Consider the following 20,836-nt stretch of genomic DNA (forward strand, 5'->3'; position numbering starts at 1 on the left):
AATCCCTCCTTTTTCTTCTACCAGCGCCGAAACCCTCTAAACACAGAGACAAATAGCACAGATCCAAAAATAATGAAATCACAGTTGAATTTTTCTTTTTTGCAGCAGTTAAGCAGTTTTTTGTGGAATTACATTGTTTAGGGCGTAGTGTCTCCAGAAGCATCCGAGCACAAAGGTAATCTAAAAGATGACCTTTCCGATACTTCAGCTCTATTACTGTAGCTCAGACTGTGATGTGAGGGTGGTGACGGAGAAAGGGGATTAAATGTGATACGGATCATAACACTCTCAAAGTTGTGATGTGTATCTGTATGAGAAGTCTGTGAGCTGAGTCACATTACTGTTTAGCCCAAACTCAGCACGGTACTTATGTTGTATGGAGGCGAAAGTAAACATTAATATTGCTGATATACTTCTGTGAAACCCAGGCTTTAGTGAGCAGTGTAGAGAAGAAGGTAGAATTTTAAGTCATAAATAAAGCAATTGAGCGCTTCCATAAATCTCAGCTGCCATAATGCCAACCTCAGTCCTACTCGACCGGGTGGAGTCATTTATCATGAATTGGTGAACAGCGACGACAAATCAATTCTTGATTCCTCCCTTGAATCTCATTGCATTTGAACTAGGATCTGGCTGGAGTCTGAGCCAGGCCCTCGGACCCCTCCTGGCTCACCCCGCCAACAATCACTCACAGACAGTCACACACAACCGCAAGAAAGAGCAAACAATCTTCATTCCGGGGGCGGTTGGATGTCATTTTGTTTATTTTTGAGTCCCACGTATCTCTCTGCCCTCCACTTCTAAGACATAAAAACAACACAATCTAAATACTGACACAGTCTTGGACACAGTAGTGAGCGACACGCTTAATTCTTTCAGCAGCTTATTCACATTTGTACATGTATTTTTTGTTCATTCCTCTCACTGTTATTTCATATTACAAAAACAAAGAAAAAGTAGCAGTTCTATAGACCAAAGTTTAAGACTATCACGTACAGTAGGCTATAGGCAGCATAGAGTACAGTAGTAGTAGGAATACAGTAGGTCACTTGAAGAAGAGCCAGAGAGAGAAGTCTGTGATTGTCAGTCCCTCCTTTTCTGAGGTGTCCTTTCATACAGCAGTTGTTGTTTTTCCTCCTTTTTTTATTCTGTCTCAATTTCACCAATTACTTTGATCAGAGGCACCATCTTCAGCCGGAGTTACATTTGTGCTGACTAGTCTGTATGGTAACAAACATCCCTCTCACACAGCCTCTTTCTATAATTGTCAAAAATATCACCACTGTCCAACATGACACAGTTCATTATTACAAAAAGAAAGGAAACCCAGCAGGTCGGCACACACACAGTGCAGCCAGCTGAGATGTTGCTTCCACGTCTTGTCTCTCTTGACATCGGAGGCATCGTTTGTTTCTCACACACCCTGCCTTCTGTTATTGCGCAGAGAAACTGTGTGTGTGTGTGTGTTTTTTTTTAGTGTGCTCGCTCAGTGCAAACTCCACTACGACTTTACAGCAGGGATGGATTTTGAGGACCTTGTTAGCTGGGCTTGTCAACGCTGCCCCTGGCACTCATGCTCCGACAGGTGACAATAATTTTGCAATGTGTCAAACTAAATCTACAAAAGTGGCAGACTGGGGGAATATCCATCCCTGCTGTAGTGTACGGTGTACACGAGGACACAGATGTTTAGAGGGAGCCTGACATAAAAATACATAAACAATCAAGATTATCTTACACATTAGCTAAAACATAATTAATTAAACCAGTTCAGTTGGTTGTTGCAAAAGGCAACCTTAGATATAGAAAGAAATGTACAAAATGCTTCTTAATTTATAAATCAATCAACAATTTCAAGTTCACAAACATCAATACCATCAAGTGCTGTTGTTAATAAACAAATAAGACTTATAATTCCCGATTGATGTTTTACAGCAAATCCCAAAAGCTTTCAGTGAAACCGCAATGATCATGACTTCTAAATATGTCCGCAAAGAGTCAAATATGCCCCAGTAAAATGCAAAAAGAAACAATAAATGTGTTTCCTTGCATGCATGTGGTTGCATGTTGTATACAGAGTAAGCTCACTACTATTAGCAGGAGAACCACTTACAGTACTGTAAGCGAGTGAAGTGGTTCTCCATAATCGGGATGTGCGGTGCATTATTGAGTTCATTTTCACTGTAAGCTGTTGGTGGGCTGCCAGTAAAGTGTGTTTGTGTGGTTGTGGCCAGCGGAATGTGATGGGAGCGTGAAGTTGTGGCTTTACGAACATCTGCAGGCTACAGTAATGATGGATGATCACTTTCACTTTCTCCCTGAGGACATTCACACCTCCTCTCACTCCTTTCTCACTCCACTATCTTCTCTTCCTCCTTGATCTTTCTCATCATGACCCATTCAAACCTTTTCCCTCCCATTGCCTTCTCCTTTCTACTCCATTGCTTCCGCTCTGAACTCTCTCCAATTCTTTCCCAGTATGCATTATTACCTCTCCTCCTCTTATTTCCCATCTCCACTCCTCCCCTCTTTCTCTTCCTTCCCTGTTTTCTTCTCTTTCACCTCTCCATCCCTTCTTCTCAGCCATAAAACAATAAGTCTTGAATGTCTGTGAGGAGACTGTGCTAATGGAGCCCATTAGGCTGTAATGAAATATACATTACACCATTACAGTGGACGGGGCCTGGCTAAAGCACTGCACCGCTCAAATAATAAAACATGCACAATTCAATTTCCTTCTCGTCCCGTTTTGAGTGTCTTTCCCTGTGTGTGTGTGTGTGTGTGTGTGTGTGTGTGTGTGTGTGTGTGTGTGTGTGTGTGTGTGTGTGTGTGTGTGTGTGTGTGTGTGTGTGTGTGTGTGTGTGTGTGTGTGTGTGTGTGTGTGTGTGTGTGTGTGTGTGTGTGTGTAGATGGAGGGATGATGGGATAAGGTATTGTGTGTGTGTGTGTGTGTGTGTGTGTGTGTGTGCCTCCCCTCTTGCACATATGTGGTTTTCAAGGATGTCTGAGTGCTGAGAGCCTTGATGATTTAATATGGGTTGACCAAATGAACCACACCTTCTACAGCACCGCCGCCCACACTTCTGACCGAGATCTTCCCCCTCACAACCCGGCCTCCCTTAGCGCCAACCCCCCCCCCCCCCCCCCCCCCAACACCAAGACCTCACGATTGTCGGGCAGCTGCGAACAAATGAATCAATTGACCTTCGACACGGGTGCTTGACATCACAAGTGAAGCATCTGTCACTTTAGGGGAAAGGAAAAGGAGTTATCATGTTACCCCTGTGCTGTGTTACAGTCCAATATGCAACAGAAAACAGTATGCAGAGATGAGTGCATACATCCTTATAATAATAATAAGACTGTTGCATGAGGTGGGTATTATAGATCAGTAGATTTTTTACATTTCACAATTACAACATAGTGGAAAAGAACTTCCTTTTACACAACAGCAGTTTAGTTTAGCTTCAGTAGGCACTGTATTCCTAAATTATTATTTTTCTTCAGTGAAATTGTACAACCAGATATCCTCTTTTTTCATGTCATCGGGTCATTTTATCTGACAGGCAGAAAACCAGCTACTTTTCCGACCCATTTGTATATGTTACATTTCAATCTGCTGTACGTGTAGCACTGTGCTAATCATCAGCTGTGCAGTCATCTCCTTGTTGGATGAATGCTGACATTAATACTCATGAACAGTTCTGAGGGATAGACAGACGGGGTGAGAGGGGAAAACACAGTGTCTTCATGGCTCCACATCGCAAAGGGCCATTTCCACCATCGTCCAGTTTCATATTTACAAGAAATAGGATCGAAGCTTCCAGAAATCCCTCGTTGAATTTCCAGATGAACACACGAGTCCCGTTGTCCGACAGACAGCAAGGGATGAGTCACAACATTTTAAATTCCTGTTAATCAGGTTTTCATAAATTTAGCCCCAGTCAGTTTAAAGCATTTGAAAAGAAGTATAAGAAGCTTTTTGTTCGTACAAAGTTAAATTACTCTTGGCAAATGTCTCTCCGGAAAGGAAGAAGGGAGGAAGAGATGCGAAAAGGAGAGGAAATTGGCAGGGAAGAAAGACGTGGTTCGGGATGAGCTGAGGAATTTTTTTGATTGCCTTTTTAAAGAGTTTGATAATAGCTTCACATCCCGTACAGCGGTACGTCACACGCGCAGTTGCACGAGCATCTTAGACTTCATTTCATTCACAGGTTCGACTGTGTCCACCCTAGCACACACACACACACACACACACACACACACACACACACACACACACACACACACACACACACACACACACACACACACACACACACACACACATCCTCTCTCCTCCTGGGTTCAGCCAAGTATATCCAGGTATACAGGTGAAGCTTTGGCCAGATTGAGGAGCAGACAGTGGATTTCTTTGATGTTGAGTCTCATGTGCGGCTCTCTCTGCCAGCAGCCCAGCATCAGGTCGTACACTTCCTTCAGACAGGTCCTGGGGCGCTGCAGCACCCTGCCCTGGGTTATACACTCGATCACCTGCAGAGGAGCAGAGAAAGACAGACATCAAGTTTAACCTCGGTGGAATTCTTCTATTACAAAACAAGAAATGCATCAAATCAAATCCAATCAAATCAAGTTTTATTTATAGAGCACATTATTTAAAAACGATTTTTGGTCGAGCCAAAGTGCTGTACATGTAATAAAAACACTTTACTACAATAACAAGAAAAGAGAATAATTTACAACAGAAATATAAAAAACAAAACACAGGGAAATGTCAGGTGTCGTAATCAGCTCTGACTTAGAGAAGAAGTGTGTCTCAGTGAGGATTTAAAAACAGGAACATCCTCAAAGATCTAAGCTGAGAGTGGTTACTCTTTGCACGTTGAAGATGATGGAGCATCAGCTTGGTGAGGTTGTTCCACCTCACTGCAGTGGCATACAGTGAAAATGTCACTGTGAATAAATTGACTGCAGTGACGAAGTTAGGCAACACTAGAGCAGTAGACCACACAAATCGAATCCAATTTCTCCACAGAAGAGTCAGGGAAAATGGTCTGTTTTAACACACTCCAAGACTTGTGTATTATTTGAAACATCTACAGATTTAAGTTTGAACTCTACTGCAGGATGAGGATTTGTAGATCCTGGAGTGGAGATGTTTGGAAACACAACATACTATATAGGGGAGAGCTCTGGTACAAAGAGTGTGTATATATCATTCTCTGGGAGCGGTTAGTAAAATATCTATACTGAACTATAATTACGGCTTTTAATCACTGCCTCAAATCTTAAATACACTCTGTTGCGTGTGCGGAATGAATACCAATTGATGGATATTACTGCAAGCTCAAAATACCAGTTGTGTCTTCCAAATTGTGATACATCCAATTAAATCATTGTAATACCTGGAGATTATCATATAAGATCTCTACATTATTAAGAATTCAGATTGGTATCATAATTTCCCAAATCCTACTCCTCCTCATTTTTTGTGATTGTTATCAGCTAGTGACAGAAAACCCATAATTAATATCTCATTTTGAAAAAAAATCTATTTCCTACTTAAGATATCTGATCAGATTTGGGTCAGGAGGTGAGTGAACTGCAATTTGAGGGAGATGTAATAGATGTTAACGGGAAAAGAAGAGACCGTGAAAGGGGGCTTAAGGTTAATTGTGCATGTAACCAGAGTGAATCAGGAGAAAAGAAAATGCTGACAAGGTCAAAAAGCTGTAACCAGAGTTGAGGACACCACAGGGTCGAGGTGAAGGGTTGAAGGGCTTCTACACAGCTTTGTTTTCCGGAAACCGGGTTGAGACCCTGAGCATTTTAAAGGGCTGATTTGTAACAGTTATAAATAATTCAGATTAAAACAGCCCATTGATTACTTCTCTATTTATTAAAATGTTAACTTGTTAAATGTTTGTTATTCCAATCAAAACGACTATTCTTCCTGAACACATTTTCCAACGACATTTTTAGTTATTTGTTTATTAGACAGTCTAACCCTTTTAATATTCACTTTTTTATAGTTGTGAAACTAGGTAAAATATTCACTGTCTGGCAATATCAAAAACTGTATTTGTCTATGAGCTTGTTCCAGCTCTTATTTGATGTTTAAAGCAAGTGAACTATTCCATCTTCTGTGAATCCATGTATGGTCGCCACACTCACACTACAGTTAAAAAACTCTAGATATAGTAGGAAATGTACACTTCTTACTATTTTAGTTTGTAAACTTACAAAAGAAAAGCCTGAGTGATATGCATGTACATGCAGTAGCATGTACATAATTGACTAAAATTACACAATTATGAAAGGGTTTGAATCCTGAACCATTAGAAAAGAGTATTTTCTTTTATCAGTGTGACCAGATAAGGAAATCTGTGGATCCATGACAACAACTATTAAACATTTTGCAAGCCCTTTAGAAAAAAGGGTTGGAAAAAAGTCTCCTCAAACTGAAGACACACCTGCCATACACCAACCGAACAACAAAAGCACCTTTACTCTCGCTACACTGTCAGCCAAGGAAAGCTTTTAGTGCAGCAGCTTGCTCCAGCCCGCCAGCTTTGTGTTGTTCCTCACAATTTATTCAAGACACAATGAAATGATTTGCTTCAGCTTTATATAGTGAGAGGGGTATGGCCAAAAGATTCACTACTGTGTGAGGAACTTGAACATACATATTTATTTAAATATTTAGACTTGTTTTTAACTCAAGGTCTGTTTCCTCATATCTCGGGGCAGCAACATCTTGTTCACCATCACTTATTAAGTTGAAGGGGTCTCCGAGATAACATTTACATAAAGTTATGTTGCTTGGTACTTTGATTCAGATAACACATTACACCACGTAAAATAATATGTACCTCATTATTGGAGAGCTGGTACCAGGGCTGTTTTCCATACGTGAAGATCTCCCAGAGAACCACTCCCAAACTCCACACATCACTCTCCGTGGTGAACTTTCTGTACATGATGCTTTCAGGGGGCATCCAACGAATCGGCAGCATGGTGTGACCTCCGACCTTTGAACACAACAAATGCACACACACACACACACACACACACACACACACACACACACACACACACACACACACACACACACACACACACACACACACACACACACACACACACATACAAACAGAGAAAGAGAGAATAAAGTCAGTATAGTATGCAGCAAACTAAGAAACATTTAAGATTTGGCAAGCTTTTTTCCAATCACTTTTTTATTCTTTTCTCAACTATTCTGCTACATCATGCATTTCGAATGCATGGTCACGGAGCTTTTTCACATTTCTCACAGGGTTCACTTAGGAATTTCAATACATTTTAAAGTAGCACTGCAAACATTTCACTCTTCAAAACTGCACCCTGAGGCAGAGAGTGAGGTTTGATGGTATGGCCCAGCAGATTGCATCATCTCCGTGACTGCAGCACACCTCATTCCTGATGGGTTCCCCCAGAGTTTATTCTCCTTTTAGCTGACAAGAAAAACACTAATCATCAACTGATTAAAAAAAGGTGGTTAAAGTGGTTGAATAGTCAATTGCTTGCTATACAATGTGTGAGCCAGTTTGGGACAGGCAGACCATTTTTGCAATTGCAATAATGAGTAAGACATGAGTGAGTCTGTGAGTTTCAGCATCAATCAACAGCTAGAGACATTTGTTAATGTCATTCAACTCTAATCTGAACTGAGGTTTTGCCACTGTTTGAACTTTTAACCCTAACCTGCCCAAAGTTAAAGTGCATAAAACCTGACCCTGGGTCCTCCATATATTGTGCCTCACTTCTCCTCCGAACATGAATCTACAAACCCATCTGCACTCCATTGCTCCACACAGATAGCCCCATCCATTATTCTGAGGTTTATGCCTGTTATTAATGGCCTGGTACCCACACTTGGCCTGTTTCTTTGTTAGTCAGTGGGTTATTTAATGGAGTAATAAAATGTGCACGGTCACATAGATGGCCATCAGGTTCACTGGTACGTCTGGGGAAACATATCTGCCTCCATCTCTGCAGCTCTTACTCTCCATCACCCGGCACTCGCTTCTCTCCTTGTACTGCCGTGTCTTGCTGCTGCTTTTTTCTGTTTCTTATTTGCATTTCACTTTCTGTCTCTCCATTGTTCTTTATTGGCAGGACATAAGGAAGTACAGCGTTGCCAAACCAGTTCAGGGATTAGGATGTAAGAATAATGAGACAGACTACAATAAAAATACAAACGACTTTACAATATTCTACATTTACTTTAGCAAACTATTCAACACTGTTTATAAAACTGTTTATAATACAACATTTCCTCTTCCTAGAATACCCTTAGTCGGATTTATGATATGACTAAGTTCTCGAATAAAAATATAATATCTGTCTAACTCACATTTTTCTGTTCGCAAAATGTTGTCGTTATTTTACTAGCTTTGATTGTCTTACTTTTTAATTGTGCAACCTGATTTTGTAATTCACGTGTTTGAAAGTACCAATAGCTGTAACTGAGATTTAATGATCATTTAGGTTTATCACTGACAGGTGTAGTTTAAGTGTGCGACAGCTATAACCTTTTACTGACACTTTTTTGTGTTTTATGTTGGGAGTTTTTGAGGGCGCCGTAAAGACCATTTATTAAAACTCTGATTCCACATAAAATGACAAACATTAAATGTAGTGCACTAAATATATTTTATTTTATTTTTAATTTATTTTTATTCTATTTTATAGATTTCTGACATTATTTATTAACTAATGTATGTATGTAATGTGTCTGAACCTTCTCACATACATTTGTCGTTTTGTTTTATTCATCGTGGCTGATCATTTCCCCTGATGCTTTGAAATATTAATACTGGGCTCTTGAACCGCAGGAGTATATTTCCTTTGTGTTTCTGAACTGTGTGTGTTTGTGTGTATTTGTTCGGGGCAGTCTTTAAACTCTCACGAGACTGGATTGAAAGAGAAAACAGAGGTATAAAAACAAATGCAGAAGCAGGAAAGGGAAAGCCTCACATTTCTTCTCATTGCGATTAAATATGAAGAAAATCCCTTTCGTAGACTATCACCGAAGTATAGACGGAGCATCGCTCTGTCATCAGCTCTTTAATTTCCTCTCAGCTGTCAGTAGCTTCGTCGTCAGTCTTTGTCTCCTTTCCTCTATCCCTCGTTCTCACCTTCCTCTCCGTCTCTAAGCCCGCCTGTCTGTCTTATAAATATGCATCAATCCAGCTTTAGACCTGCCTGAGTGTTCCAGGAAAGCCTAAAAAAAAGAGGATAAATAAAACAGAGGAGGGCTGCAGGCACTCTGTAGTGACCTCCTGGAGGCTGTGGTATCCATGGCAACTGGGCCGGTTAAAAAAGAAAGCATTATGGGATGTAGTTTGGGAGGAGCTTACTAACTCCGCCCACCCGTTGCTACACAGGAACCTACCTTAATTGCCCTCCGTGTTGCTATGGAAACAAAAACTCTTTCCAAGAACTCGTGTGTATGTGTGTGTGTGTGTGTGTGTGTGTGTGTGTGTGTGTGTGTGTGTGTGTGTGTGTGTGTGTGTGTGTGTGTGTGTGTGTGTGTGTGTGTGTGTGTGTGTGTGTATGTGTGTATGTGTGTGTTTTATTTTAGTTTTCTGGAAAAATATCTTGTTCCGCTGGCCTGTCCAAGAAACGGTAAATTGGTTGACATATTGCAATTGCATTGCACAACTAATCTAGTTTCAATGGCCAAGATCAAAAGTGATTCTAGTCTAGTCTTGAAAAGTACATTAATGACAAACAAACCACAACGCTGACAAATGTGCATAATTACAGGCGATCTATAATTACAGATGTCTATAGGTTTTGGAATAAGATATTGTAACGTTTTCAAGGCAGACAAGATCCATATAACAACTTTAATTTTCAAATAAAAAGAATAACTTGCTCAAAAATATTGTTTTTAACAATTGTATGGCAACAAAATGTAAATGTTTTAAACATTGATTTTATGAGACTTATAGGGCTACCAAATAAGCTGGTTGTGTATCACTGTTGCTACATTTGAACCATCTTTTATGCTTTAATGCAAGTGAAAGCAGGTCATACTGTATATGGGATTTTTAAATTTTATTATAGATAAATGGTCCATAATAATGATGATAATAATAACAATCATAGAATTGACATAAGATTCACGACAAAGAGACATTAACTTCTCCACTGCTTCCAGGTGCTCCATTAAGATGCTGTTTGTCTGTAGTGCATGGGGCCCAGACAGGTTGTAAAGAAATGCACACCATCTAAATTACTCTGCAGAGATTGTTTAGCTCTGCTTTGTTGCCAGTCTTTTTCTAAAGTGTGTGTCAGCAGCGTAAAACAGTCAATCTGAACATTAAACCCAAGGAGCCATTGGATTTTCTTTCATCCTACACATTTGGGCATGAAATCAGTTTAGGGGAGGAAAGGAATAAATCCCTCCTAACCCCCCCCCCCCCCACACACACACACACACACACACACACACACACACACACACACACACAACACACACACACACACACACACACACACACACACACACACACACACACACACACACACACACACACACACACACACACACACACACACACACACACACACACACACACACACACATACACACACACACACACACACACACACACACACACACACACACACACACACACACACAAACACAGAGAGAGAAAAAAGGCTGCTTGGAAAGGCTCAATGTTTAAATTGAGGCATCCTTTCTGTCTTCTAAAACGCCTGTCAGGCTCATTGTGTAACAGGGGATTTAATGACGTCACCACCCCTCCCCCCCACACACACATATATATAAACACTGGGGGGGCGCCTCAAATTCCTCTATGACTCATCTTTGCTCCTCGTTCTGACGCAAGAGCATGACTGGTTCTCTGAACTCACACACACACACACACACACACACACACACACACACACACACACACACACACACACACACACACACACACACACACACACACACACACGCACACACACACGCACGCACGCACGCACGCACGCGCACACACACACACACACACACACACACACACACACACACACACACACACGCACGCACACACGCACACACACACACACACTTTTTTATCAGTGTGTTTACCTCCCACTATGCTGTAACTCTCTACTGCTCTGCTGTTTCCTCCATGTCTGTACCGTTCTGTCCTTTTTTTGACATGTCCTGTTGTTTTTCTGTGTCTCTTATCCTGCTCTGCTGTATTGTGTTGTTATTGACTATCCTGTGCGCCTCCTCTCCCGCAGACCTCTCCTCACCCTCAGACCTCTCCTCTCCCTCAGACCTCTCCTCTCCCTCAGACCTCTCCTCTCCCTCCTCAGCATGTGTGTAGCTTTATACTGTAGCTATATTACCGCCTTTTCTCCTTCTTGTGTATATATTGGTCTTTTGTTTTCTCCCTGCCTGGCCTCTCACCCTCTTCCCTCCATCCCTCCTTATTTTCCAGCTATTTCTTTTCTTTCATCTCTCCGACTCCCTCCCTCCTGCCTCCGTCTCCCACACTTCCATCCCTCCCTTTCTCCCCCTTTCTTTCTCTAGTACTGCCTCAGCATACTAAACACAAGTTCTCTGATTACTTTTCTTCCTGAGAAACGATGGATACAACTCCGAGGCTCGCCACCGCTGCCTTCGCCCCCGTTACCATGACTACAGCCTCGGCGCTAAGCTGTATTGAGGAGGGCTAAAATGAAGGAGGGGGGGGGGGGGGGGGGGGTTGATGTGTGGCGTCATACTGAGAAATACAAAAGAAAACCAAAGAGAAAGACCCTAATCTACTACATCTTTAAGCTGATGCAATGCACAACATATGCAAGTAGCAATATATCCTATATGTCTCTTTCTAATCATAACAAATAGGAAACACATGTGTATTATACAATTATAATATATTATTATAGGCTTTGTTTTATGTTAGAATATTGTTTAGCAATCTGGATATAATGTCTTTGCTAATTACATAATTATATCGGTTTTGAGATGATGCTTAGTTTCATGGTAGGCTATACTGTAACATTTAGGAAAATTGTGCGGTTTTCATTTTTTTCTTAAAAGAGATTTTGGGGTGCTAATTTCACTGTCACAAATTAAAAGTGAAGAGAATAAGCTACAAACATTGGTATTGTTGGTGACAATCTTAAGAGATAGTTAGTATAATAAGTGTAATTTATTTTCTGTAATATTTTCTGTACATACTATTTCAAAAAACATTGAATTTCATTACTATTTCATTTATCTCCACCTTCAAAAAACATTACATGTTATCAATATGCTGTCTTTGGGGAGTTTCTGAGTTTTTATCTTTATTACCCTTTTTAATATTATTACATGGTTTATTAGAGTAGTATATTTGAATGTATTGGTGCTTTTCTTCTTGGCAAGTCTCCGGTGAAAAGCTGATTCCTACATTTAAAACGAACACCTGCTTGATTAAGAAAGATTAATACATTTATTTGAAAACAATTTTCAACATTTTGTGTAAATAAGCTTTCAGTATAAGAAATACAAACAGTGGTTTTCAACGCTAAAATCCCTTATTCTACACACAGTATGAGCTAACAAAGCATGCTCCATACCCGCCCTCCCCTCCTATGTAATTACATACAGTTACATCACTGTTATCTGCATGTTTACTTTAACTACCCTCCACAGAAAGCTTCTTACTCTAACTCCAACATGCCCATGCAGGGGAGGAGCAGAGAGGGACCCATGCAACAGGGAAAGGGGAGAGGCTAAGAAAAGGGCCAGAAAAGATATCGACACATACACCTACCCTGTAGTAGTCCGTACTGTAGACATCTCTGGACATGCCAAAGTCTCCAATCTTTACCAGCAGGTTCTCTCCCACCAAACAATTCCTGATGGATAACAAACACATAATAAACAGTTTAAATAATGATCTTTTATATTACTTAGGTCACACTGCAGGGTTTTAAACCTCTACGATATATAAGTAGATCCGACAAAAGTTAAATAGTAATTATCAAAGTCAATAATGTTCAATAGTAACAGTATATCTTTGATTGGAAGAGTTTTACATGTGTTTGCAATGGTATGGTTTAATTACATAAGCCTCATTCAATCATTCTCTGAAAGTGGAAATACAAAGATGCAAGGATGATTGCATCTTTAATATCCTTTACTATCAATCAATCCTGCCTAGCTGTTTGGCCTTACTGGATTATGCATTTATATTAATGTATATGACATTTATGTCCAAAAGACTACATTTGTCAAAGTATTTCTATAACATTACATTTGCAAACATTTCCAACATGTGTTTTTTTAACTTTCTCAACATTGAGTATTCCTTTAAATGTAATGTTAGGTGTCTAAATACATTGCCATGTACAGTATACAGGCCCATTCATTAAGTCCATTTGAATAATCACAGTATGTATAGAAAGTGAAGAAACAGTGTGATAAACCTGGTGGCCAAGTCACGGTGCACAAAGTGTTGTGATGCCAGGTAGACCATGCCGGATGCGATCTGCTGTGCGATGTGTAACATCTGGGACTGCGTCAGCTCCACAGGTCTGGTGTTCTGGCCCTCGGACATCAGAACTGCATCCGGACCGTGAGCCCTGCAAAGGTGACATTTGTTTAAGTTAGCTTTGTTATTGTTTGTTGGAGTCATTTTGGTTTTCTGCACAGTTTTGTACATAAAATACTACATCAACCCTTCTATGAGAGTGTTCAGAAAATGAAGCAGATTTTCTTTAAACTAGTAAAAGAAACGTCTACTTTACAATCTTTGTCTATTGATGCCTCTGTTTTTCATGACAGCAGTTCAGTCGGGAACATTATTGTCATAGATTTAACTATGTACTCCAAGAAATGCAATTATATTTCGCAGATGGCTCCACTCTTGAGATATGTCCCTGGATTAGTTTGCAGCACACTAAGCCAAAAAAGGCAGTGCAATGCAGAGAACCCCCCTTTAGTATACAAGAGTGGGTCTACAGCAAGACACTGAATACAATTACTAGAGTCAAGAGAAGAGAAAAATACTGCACCCTATGAACTTCTAGGTACCAAAACAGTGTGTTACTTAATTAGTAAGTGACAGTGTGGAGGACTTCTATATTTTGATTTTGGTCAATACTCATTTGCACCTGCCTACAAGACAGCGTAAAGATTGAGTGCACATCCATCTTTACCATTAAGTTTTAGTCTCTAAACTGAATAGGCGGTGGAGTCAAAGCTTGCAGTGACGAGATTGGTGTGACACTGATAATAAACAATGATCAGCTTCTAGTACAGCCGACTATGACCTCCTGACCTACATGAACTATAATGCTAATTGCTGATATTTAGATGACTGTTTGATGTAATGAAGAAAAGAGCCATACCTGAGGAACTTGTTGAGGTCACCATGTTTCATGTACTCAAACACCATGATGAGGGGGTCGCTCTCCACGCAGACTCCGTAGAAAGTGACAATGTGTTCATGCTGAAGGTTTGTCAGTAACTCAGCCTCACGGTGGAAATCCTTCCTGGCATTTTCACTGGCCTCTTTAAGTGTCTGCGGACAGACAGAAGGGACATTTAATACATGGACAAATGTAAAACTCACACGTTATGCCACGTAAACCATTGCCAATTAGTCATTTTCACAGTGCACCCAACCTGTTCAAATGTATGTAGCTGATCTCCATTAGAAAATAAAGAAATGACTCTCTTGCCTTGTAAAAGTGAGTTACAGCAAATCAGGGACACACTGTGAAATTACTGGCACCAAGCCAAGGACTGATACAAAGGCAGCGCACAAACAAAATGTATATGTGTGCAAGCCATTACTTAGCACAACACTGTTTACATTAATTTTATTCCCTGGTTCCCTTTAAAACGAATCTCTTTCTCCCTTCCATGAATCAGGAAATCTGTCAGGGAGCAAGCATCTGTGACAGAGACAGAAAACGAGTGTGTGTGAAAGAGAGAGTTGCAGGAAATGAAATTGATACGGGGTCTGTATTCATTTCATATCAAAAGAAGAAAAATATAGAAAATGTCTCTTATCCTACATGAATAATTGATTGTCTTCCTACAGTATATGACATGGATATACGTTCACCTTCCACCTTCTTTGTGTGCATTTCTGTGTGTGTTTATCTGTGTACATGTGTGTGTTTGTCTGCGTACTAACATCGCAGAGTAGCTTCGATTACAAATATATGTTTAAAGGACGAAGAGTAGTCACTAAGAAAGCTCTAGAAGAAGGAAACGACCCGCGACCTTTGAGCAGAAATGCTGAGATACCAGAAAATGAGATGAACTGAAACTCCACCCCCTCGTATTAAACTGATCGTGTATCATGGTGAAACAAAGGCTTGGTCCTGTACATTACAGGCTGTAATGTAATATTACATGATGATTATATGGAGGATTAGTACAGTATGGATACTGTATGGAAGCATATGCCCCAATCTCAGTTTGAAAGGTGATATTAGACATGTTTGGGAAGCTGGTTGTTTTCTCCCATTACTTCTCACATGAACGCCTGTCTAAGTTAGACCTTTCTGTTTATGAGACTATTAATTTTTTGCTTTCTTAAAAAGCAAATAGTTGATTAAAAATGTTTGTTTGTCAGGTTTTAAGATAATCCTTTGATTAGCATTTTATATGTATTATTTAAAGAGATATATACTGTATGTAAACAAGCAATTAAGAAAGCTCTTTGTACAGAAGATGTCAACTTATCAATTGGAATCTTCTTGATCAATTCAAGGAATTGAAAAAGTTTAAAAGACAAAGCCAGGGTATTTTAACTAATGCCTTTACAAATGTTAACCCCCTAAAAGAAGTAAATTACTTCAGTTGATCTAAAATGCTGTACATGATCCACATCTGACATATAGTCTAAGCAACTCATACTGCACATGCATAATATACTTTTGTTTCCTGGCACAAAGAAATGTTGGAAAAAAGGAAAAATGTCTTTCCTGGCAATCACAGGTTATCAATCAGCTAACTTAACTGTTAAGTGTATCAAATGACCACCATAACAACAATTTATCAAACAACATTCAAGTTTATTTCAGAGACTTTCTTTGAGCCAGAAAACATCTAACTGTGAACTATCACGCTCTGAGTCTCTGAGCTCCATGCTGCGTATATTCCCAGGCTTAAAGCCATAATACTGCACTGTTAGTCATCCAGTGTGCGCACACTCAGGTCCCCGGATAAATAAGAAGCAATCAACAACCACGAGCCCGGGAATGTAGTGACTCACATTTACATGTGAAGGCAACATTATTGACAGTGTTAGGTACTTATGATTGATGGCATGCAAGCGTGTATAGGTGCGTGAATATATCTATATGCATCTGCACGTGTTAGTGTGCCTGTGATCGATGGCACATCAGCGAATGAAATACAGTTACAGTGAAACTGGCTTCTGTTTTATAGCTGACTGGCTGATTGATAGCCGACTCTAAAACCAGGACCATTGGGGTCTATTTGTGATTGCAGGTTATTTAATGTGGTGTATATGTTTCTGTGATGTAGCATGCATGAAAGAGTGCATCATAAGTACCGTATGTACATGTTGTTATGAGAGGAGTGGGAATATTCACAGGGAACATACACCTCTAAACTAAATATGGCTGTTCTTGCTATAATGTTGAATAGCCAGACATGCTATCTCTATGCTGAACGGTGCAGAAACAGGCAGTTAGAATGAACAAATTCACTGACAAACCTTTATGTACATCATGTAACAACAACTGCACTAACTATTATAATGAAATGGAATCTAAATGATATTAATTTAATTAATCGATTGAAGAATATGTTGCCAAAATGAAGGTATCAGTTTGTAGTGAGACACCACGATGATTGGTTTTAGCTGTCCAAGGTTTGAGAAAATCTGCCTCTGAGATTTTTTGTTTTTTGTTTCCAATCCTCTACAATGGAGATGAGAGTCATTTTGTGAGAGTCATTTTGCTTTTGTTGCTTGCGGCGCATAAAAAATAACTCACTTTTATCAGCTGTCAATTTAATTGCCAGACTTTCCAAAGAAATATCCCCTTTTAGGTTATTTAGTAATTTAGAGTAACTTGCATTGGCAAGAAGTAGTCAAGGCTAATGCCATCATTTATTCGAAAATCTGTTTCCACCAGCTTTCATCACATCTCTTCTTTGTTGATGCAGCAACAATGAGGAAGAGGAGGAGAAAGAAAAAACAAACGGAAAAATGGTGAGTCATACCAGTTGACAAAAAGACGAGGACAAGAAGAGCATGAAGAGTGTGCTATTAGCAGGTGTTACATTAGCTAATTGAAAAGCTAAATCCGATGAATTGAGGGAGTTGAATCAATAAAGTGACTCTAATGACTAAATGATTCATTTGCATGCAATTAAACCTATGGCAGTTTGAGAAATGCGCATTATCTTTAATGTACGTTGAATGCTGATTATGTAATGTGTTACCAGATTTGAATTGCACTACAGCAACACATAGCATCTTGTTCAACAACAGGAGCCATGCTTCCTGGGACTTTCAGGTGCATATTTTACAGGGTGCTCAGACTGAGCTAAGCTGAGCTGGCAGCAAACCTCAGCGGGCCAGCAGGCGGTTTACAGAAAAGAAAAAAGGATTTGACAAGAGGATAAAGGACTGCAGAGGAGAGAGAAAAGTACTACAGGTGGGAGTTAGAGGTGAGGAATGTAAGACAGAGGAAGTGGGGACAGAGGGAGATGGAAGAGGGTCTCGCACAAGTCATGTATTGTTAATGAGAGGATCTGCCCAAATCAGATCCTGTTTCACCACAGAGCATCCTTGATGGAGAGATGCGTGGAGGGATAGATGTGATGGCAGGATGCACTTTGGGAAACTATTCAATTTGATCCCGGAAGTCCACGGTTTGAGTGTAACTCCACCTTTTGCTTAAAAAGACTTCTGAAAGGAATGACTTGCTAACAATAACGGAGAAAATGAAGGAGTCTTAAGAATGCATTTCAGTTACATACGATATGTAGTTTTAAATATATATCAGATCACCTTACAAAATACAACCGAAAAAAAAATAACTTCAGCTATAATAATCACATTATGGATTTAATCCATCATCATCAAAAAATCTCGTACTGAAACTAGACTTCATAAAATACCTTCTTTGTGATGTGGAGTGGATTGTGTTTCATTTCAATCGGTACTTAAATGTGTAATAACTACGTCTGTGTCTGCGTCTGTGTTTTGTTCACTTAAGTGATGGAGGTGTGTGGTTACACTGCATGTACTGTGTTATATTTTAAAGGCAATAGAACAATAGAAATAAGTATATTAAAACAAATGTGGTGGGACTCTTGTTATTGACCTGGAAAACCTAGAATACATTCACGAAAACCCCCAGTAAATCTTATCCCAGCTATTCAATGTCTGTGTCATGCCTGGGTTCAAATCCTTGCTGGTCAATGGAACATTTAGACTTCAATTTACATTATCACTGGGACTATACATATATTCATTTTTAGTGTATTTGTTTGCCCTTAATAATGACTCAGTCTTAGTTATCTATCAGAAGAGTTTCCAGAGTCGTAGAAAGTTACACAGATTGTTTTCCTCTGCTTTTGTGTATTTTTCCGGAATACAAATGTAAAAATAGGACCAGCAGATTACCTTGACAGCCACCAGTATCTTCTCTTGGTCAGGTGAGAGGTTGTAACACTCAGCCAGGAAGACTTTTCCAAAGGCTCCTTCTCCCAGCTCTCTTTTGAGCACGATGTTGTGTCTCTTAATGTGCTGGACGACTGTGGAAAGAGACAAAACACAGAAAAAAATAATTACTTAAAAGTTGGCCAACTTGGTTTTGAAACACTTTGTAAGGCAGTTTAAATAAAGACCTAAAATCCTCTATTCTGCCACTGTTCATCCTATAGCGTCAGTTACGGTATTAAACTGTCATCATTATTTGTAATGATTATCCCGTCAATTAATAAGTGTGCAAGCAAAAACATATATTTCATATAGATTTATACTCTTTTTCAATAAAAAACATAGCTGCAGGGGGTTCTATCTCTACTGGCTATACTGTAGGTGGGAAATATGGTAAATAAATGGGGATTTTATAACATTTAGAAAAATAATTCAGTTTCGTCATGTAAATTCTAAAAAACATGTCTCCATCTCTGTTTCCTGCACTTCGTCTCTCTCTGCCCTCGGCTCACCCACAGTTGAATCAGAGTCGACCTGATCTCTGTTGCTAAGTAACTTCTGACTCCATGCCAGCTTTTCTTTTTTTGGGGGGGGGGAATGTTGGCATCATATCATGGTGATAATACGAGATGTTGTTCTTCTGAACAGCACAGTGCCCTTACTATAACCTGGCTAAGCCCTGTCTTTTGACTCCGAGCCCAGATGTGCACCTGCCTGCAAGGAAACACGGACTATCCCATAATACAGGGCACTTGGGTACATTTTGAACACACAAACACACACACACACACACACACACACACACACACACACACACACACACACACACACACACACACACACACACACACACACACACACACACACACACACACACACACACACACACACACACACACACACACACACACACACACACACACACACACACACACACACACACACACCAGAGGACACCAAGAGATGAGATTTATCTGTGATGTGATTAAGAGGCGCATTTGAAGAAAAGCTGTCCACTCAGAATATCACATTAAAGCCCAGCTAGATTCTCAGAAGCTACATCGATCTACACTGTGAGCTACTGAGGTCCACCATAACCTAATATTGTACAGACAGAGGGGGGAGGGGGGGATGGGGAAAGGGGGCCGAGAGAGAGACAGAGGGAGAGAAAGAGAGGGCAATTGGGGAAAAGTCTTCATCAGATAATTTAGCGCATCTTATTTGCAGTGTAAAATTATCGTGGAGGAGAACACAACCATGTACAATTTGTTTGTGTCTGCATGTGGGCCTCTGCAGGCATTGCACATACAGTATAGTATACAGTATACAGTATGTTCTCACGGTCTACAAATACTCTACTAATTTGATTTACCAGTTGGTCATGGAAGATGCTGAATTTGTCAGAGCAGGGCTTTGATAAATTGGAGTTTACATCCCTGTGGGGTGGTTACCATGGGTTTTGGCAAAAAAAGTACTTTTGTTAAGGTTAGGATCAGTTTTTGGTTGAATGTTAATGAACAACTAATGATGTATTGTGCTGAATTTGTTAGATCAGGGCCTTACATCCCTGTGGGGTGGTTACTGTGGGTTTAGGCAAAAAAACGCATTTTGGTCAAGATTAGGTTTAGTGTTTGAAAAAAACTAATTATGTATTGTGCTGCAATGCACACAGATACATTTATTAATATTCAACCTACTGTAGAAGACAATTGGGTCGAGTGTATAAGTGTCAAGCTTTAGTTGCCACAGTCAGATATTGACTCGTTATTCTCGTTAAAAATTAAGTGTTAACCTACACAATATATAAAATATCCATTATCATCTGTAGAACTTCAACTTTTAATCGTTGTGTAATAATACTTTAACATTGTTATTTTTCTGGCCCCTTTGCCTAAGAGAAACGTTGGTTCCTACCTGACCTGTTCATGTTTTAGGTCTGAGTTACCAGTTTATGACCGGGCAACACTCAGTCAGAGATAGTTATTGTTGTGGGACACCTGGAACACATCCTTCTCGGGGTGTAGATGGCCCCGAGCCATAAGCGACATACAGTGATTAGGTGGAAAAGTAGATCTGTACTTATTTAAATGGGGGGTAATAAGTGCTGGGCACTAAGTGCTGGG

The 20,836-nt window shown here is 39.9% G+C and overlaps 1 protein-coding gene across 1 annotated transcript in view; it reads right to left on the bottom strand.

Moving 5' to 3' along the window:
- Positions 1-741: 741 nt before the first annotated feature.
- Positions 742-20,836, bottom strand: part of ntrk2a (neurotrophic tyrosine kinase, receptor, type 2a) — an 86,232-nt gene continuing 66,137 nt past the window's right edge. The window contains 6 exon segments of the mRNA XM_079687755.1: positions 742-4,533; positions 6,873-7,031; positions 12,825-12,915; positions 13,486-13,641; positions 14,410-14,582; positions 18,678-18,808. Of these exon segments, the coding sequence (XP_079543881.1) occupies positions 4,348-4,533; positions 6,873-7,031; positions 12,825-12,915; positions 13,486-13,641; positions 14,410-14,582; positions 18,678-18,808 (896 nt within the window). The 3' untranslated portion in view covers positions 742-4,347.

The sequence above is a fragment of the Notothenia rossii genome (assembly GCF_949606895.1).
Source record: "Notothenia rossii genome assembly, chromosome: 6".
Lineage (NCBI taxonomy): Eukaryota > Metazoa > Chordata > Actinopteri > Perciformes > Nototheniidae > Notothenia > Notothenia rossii.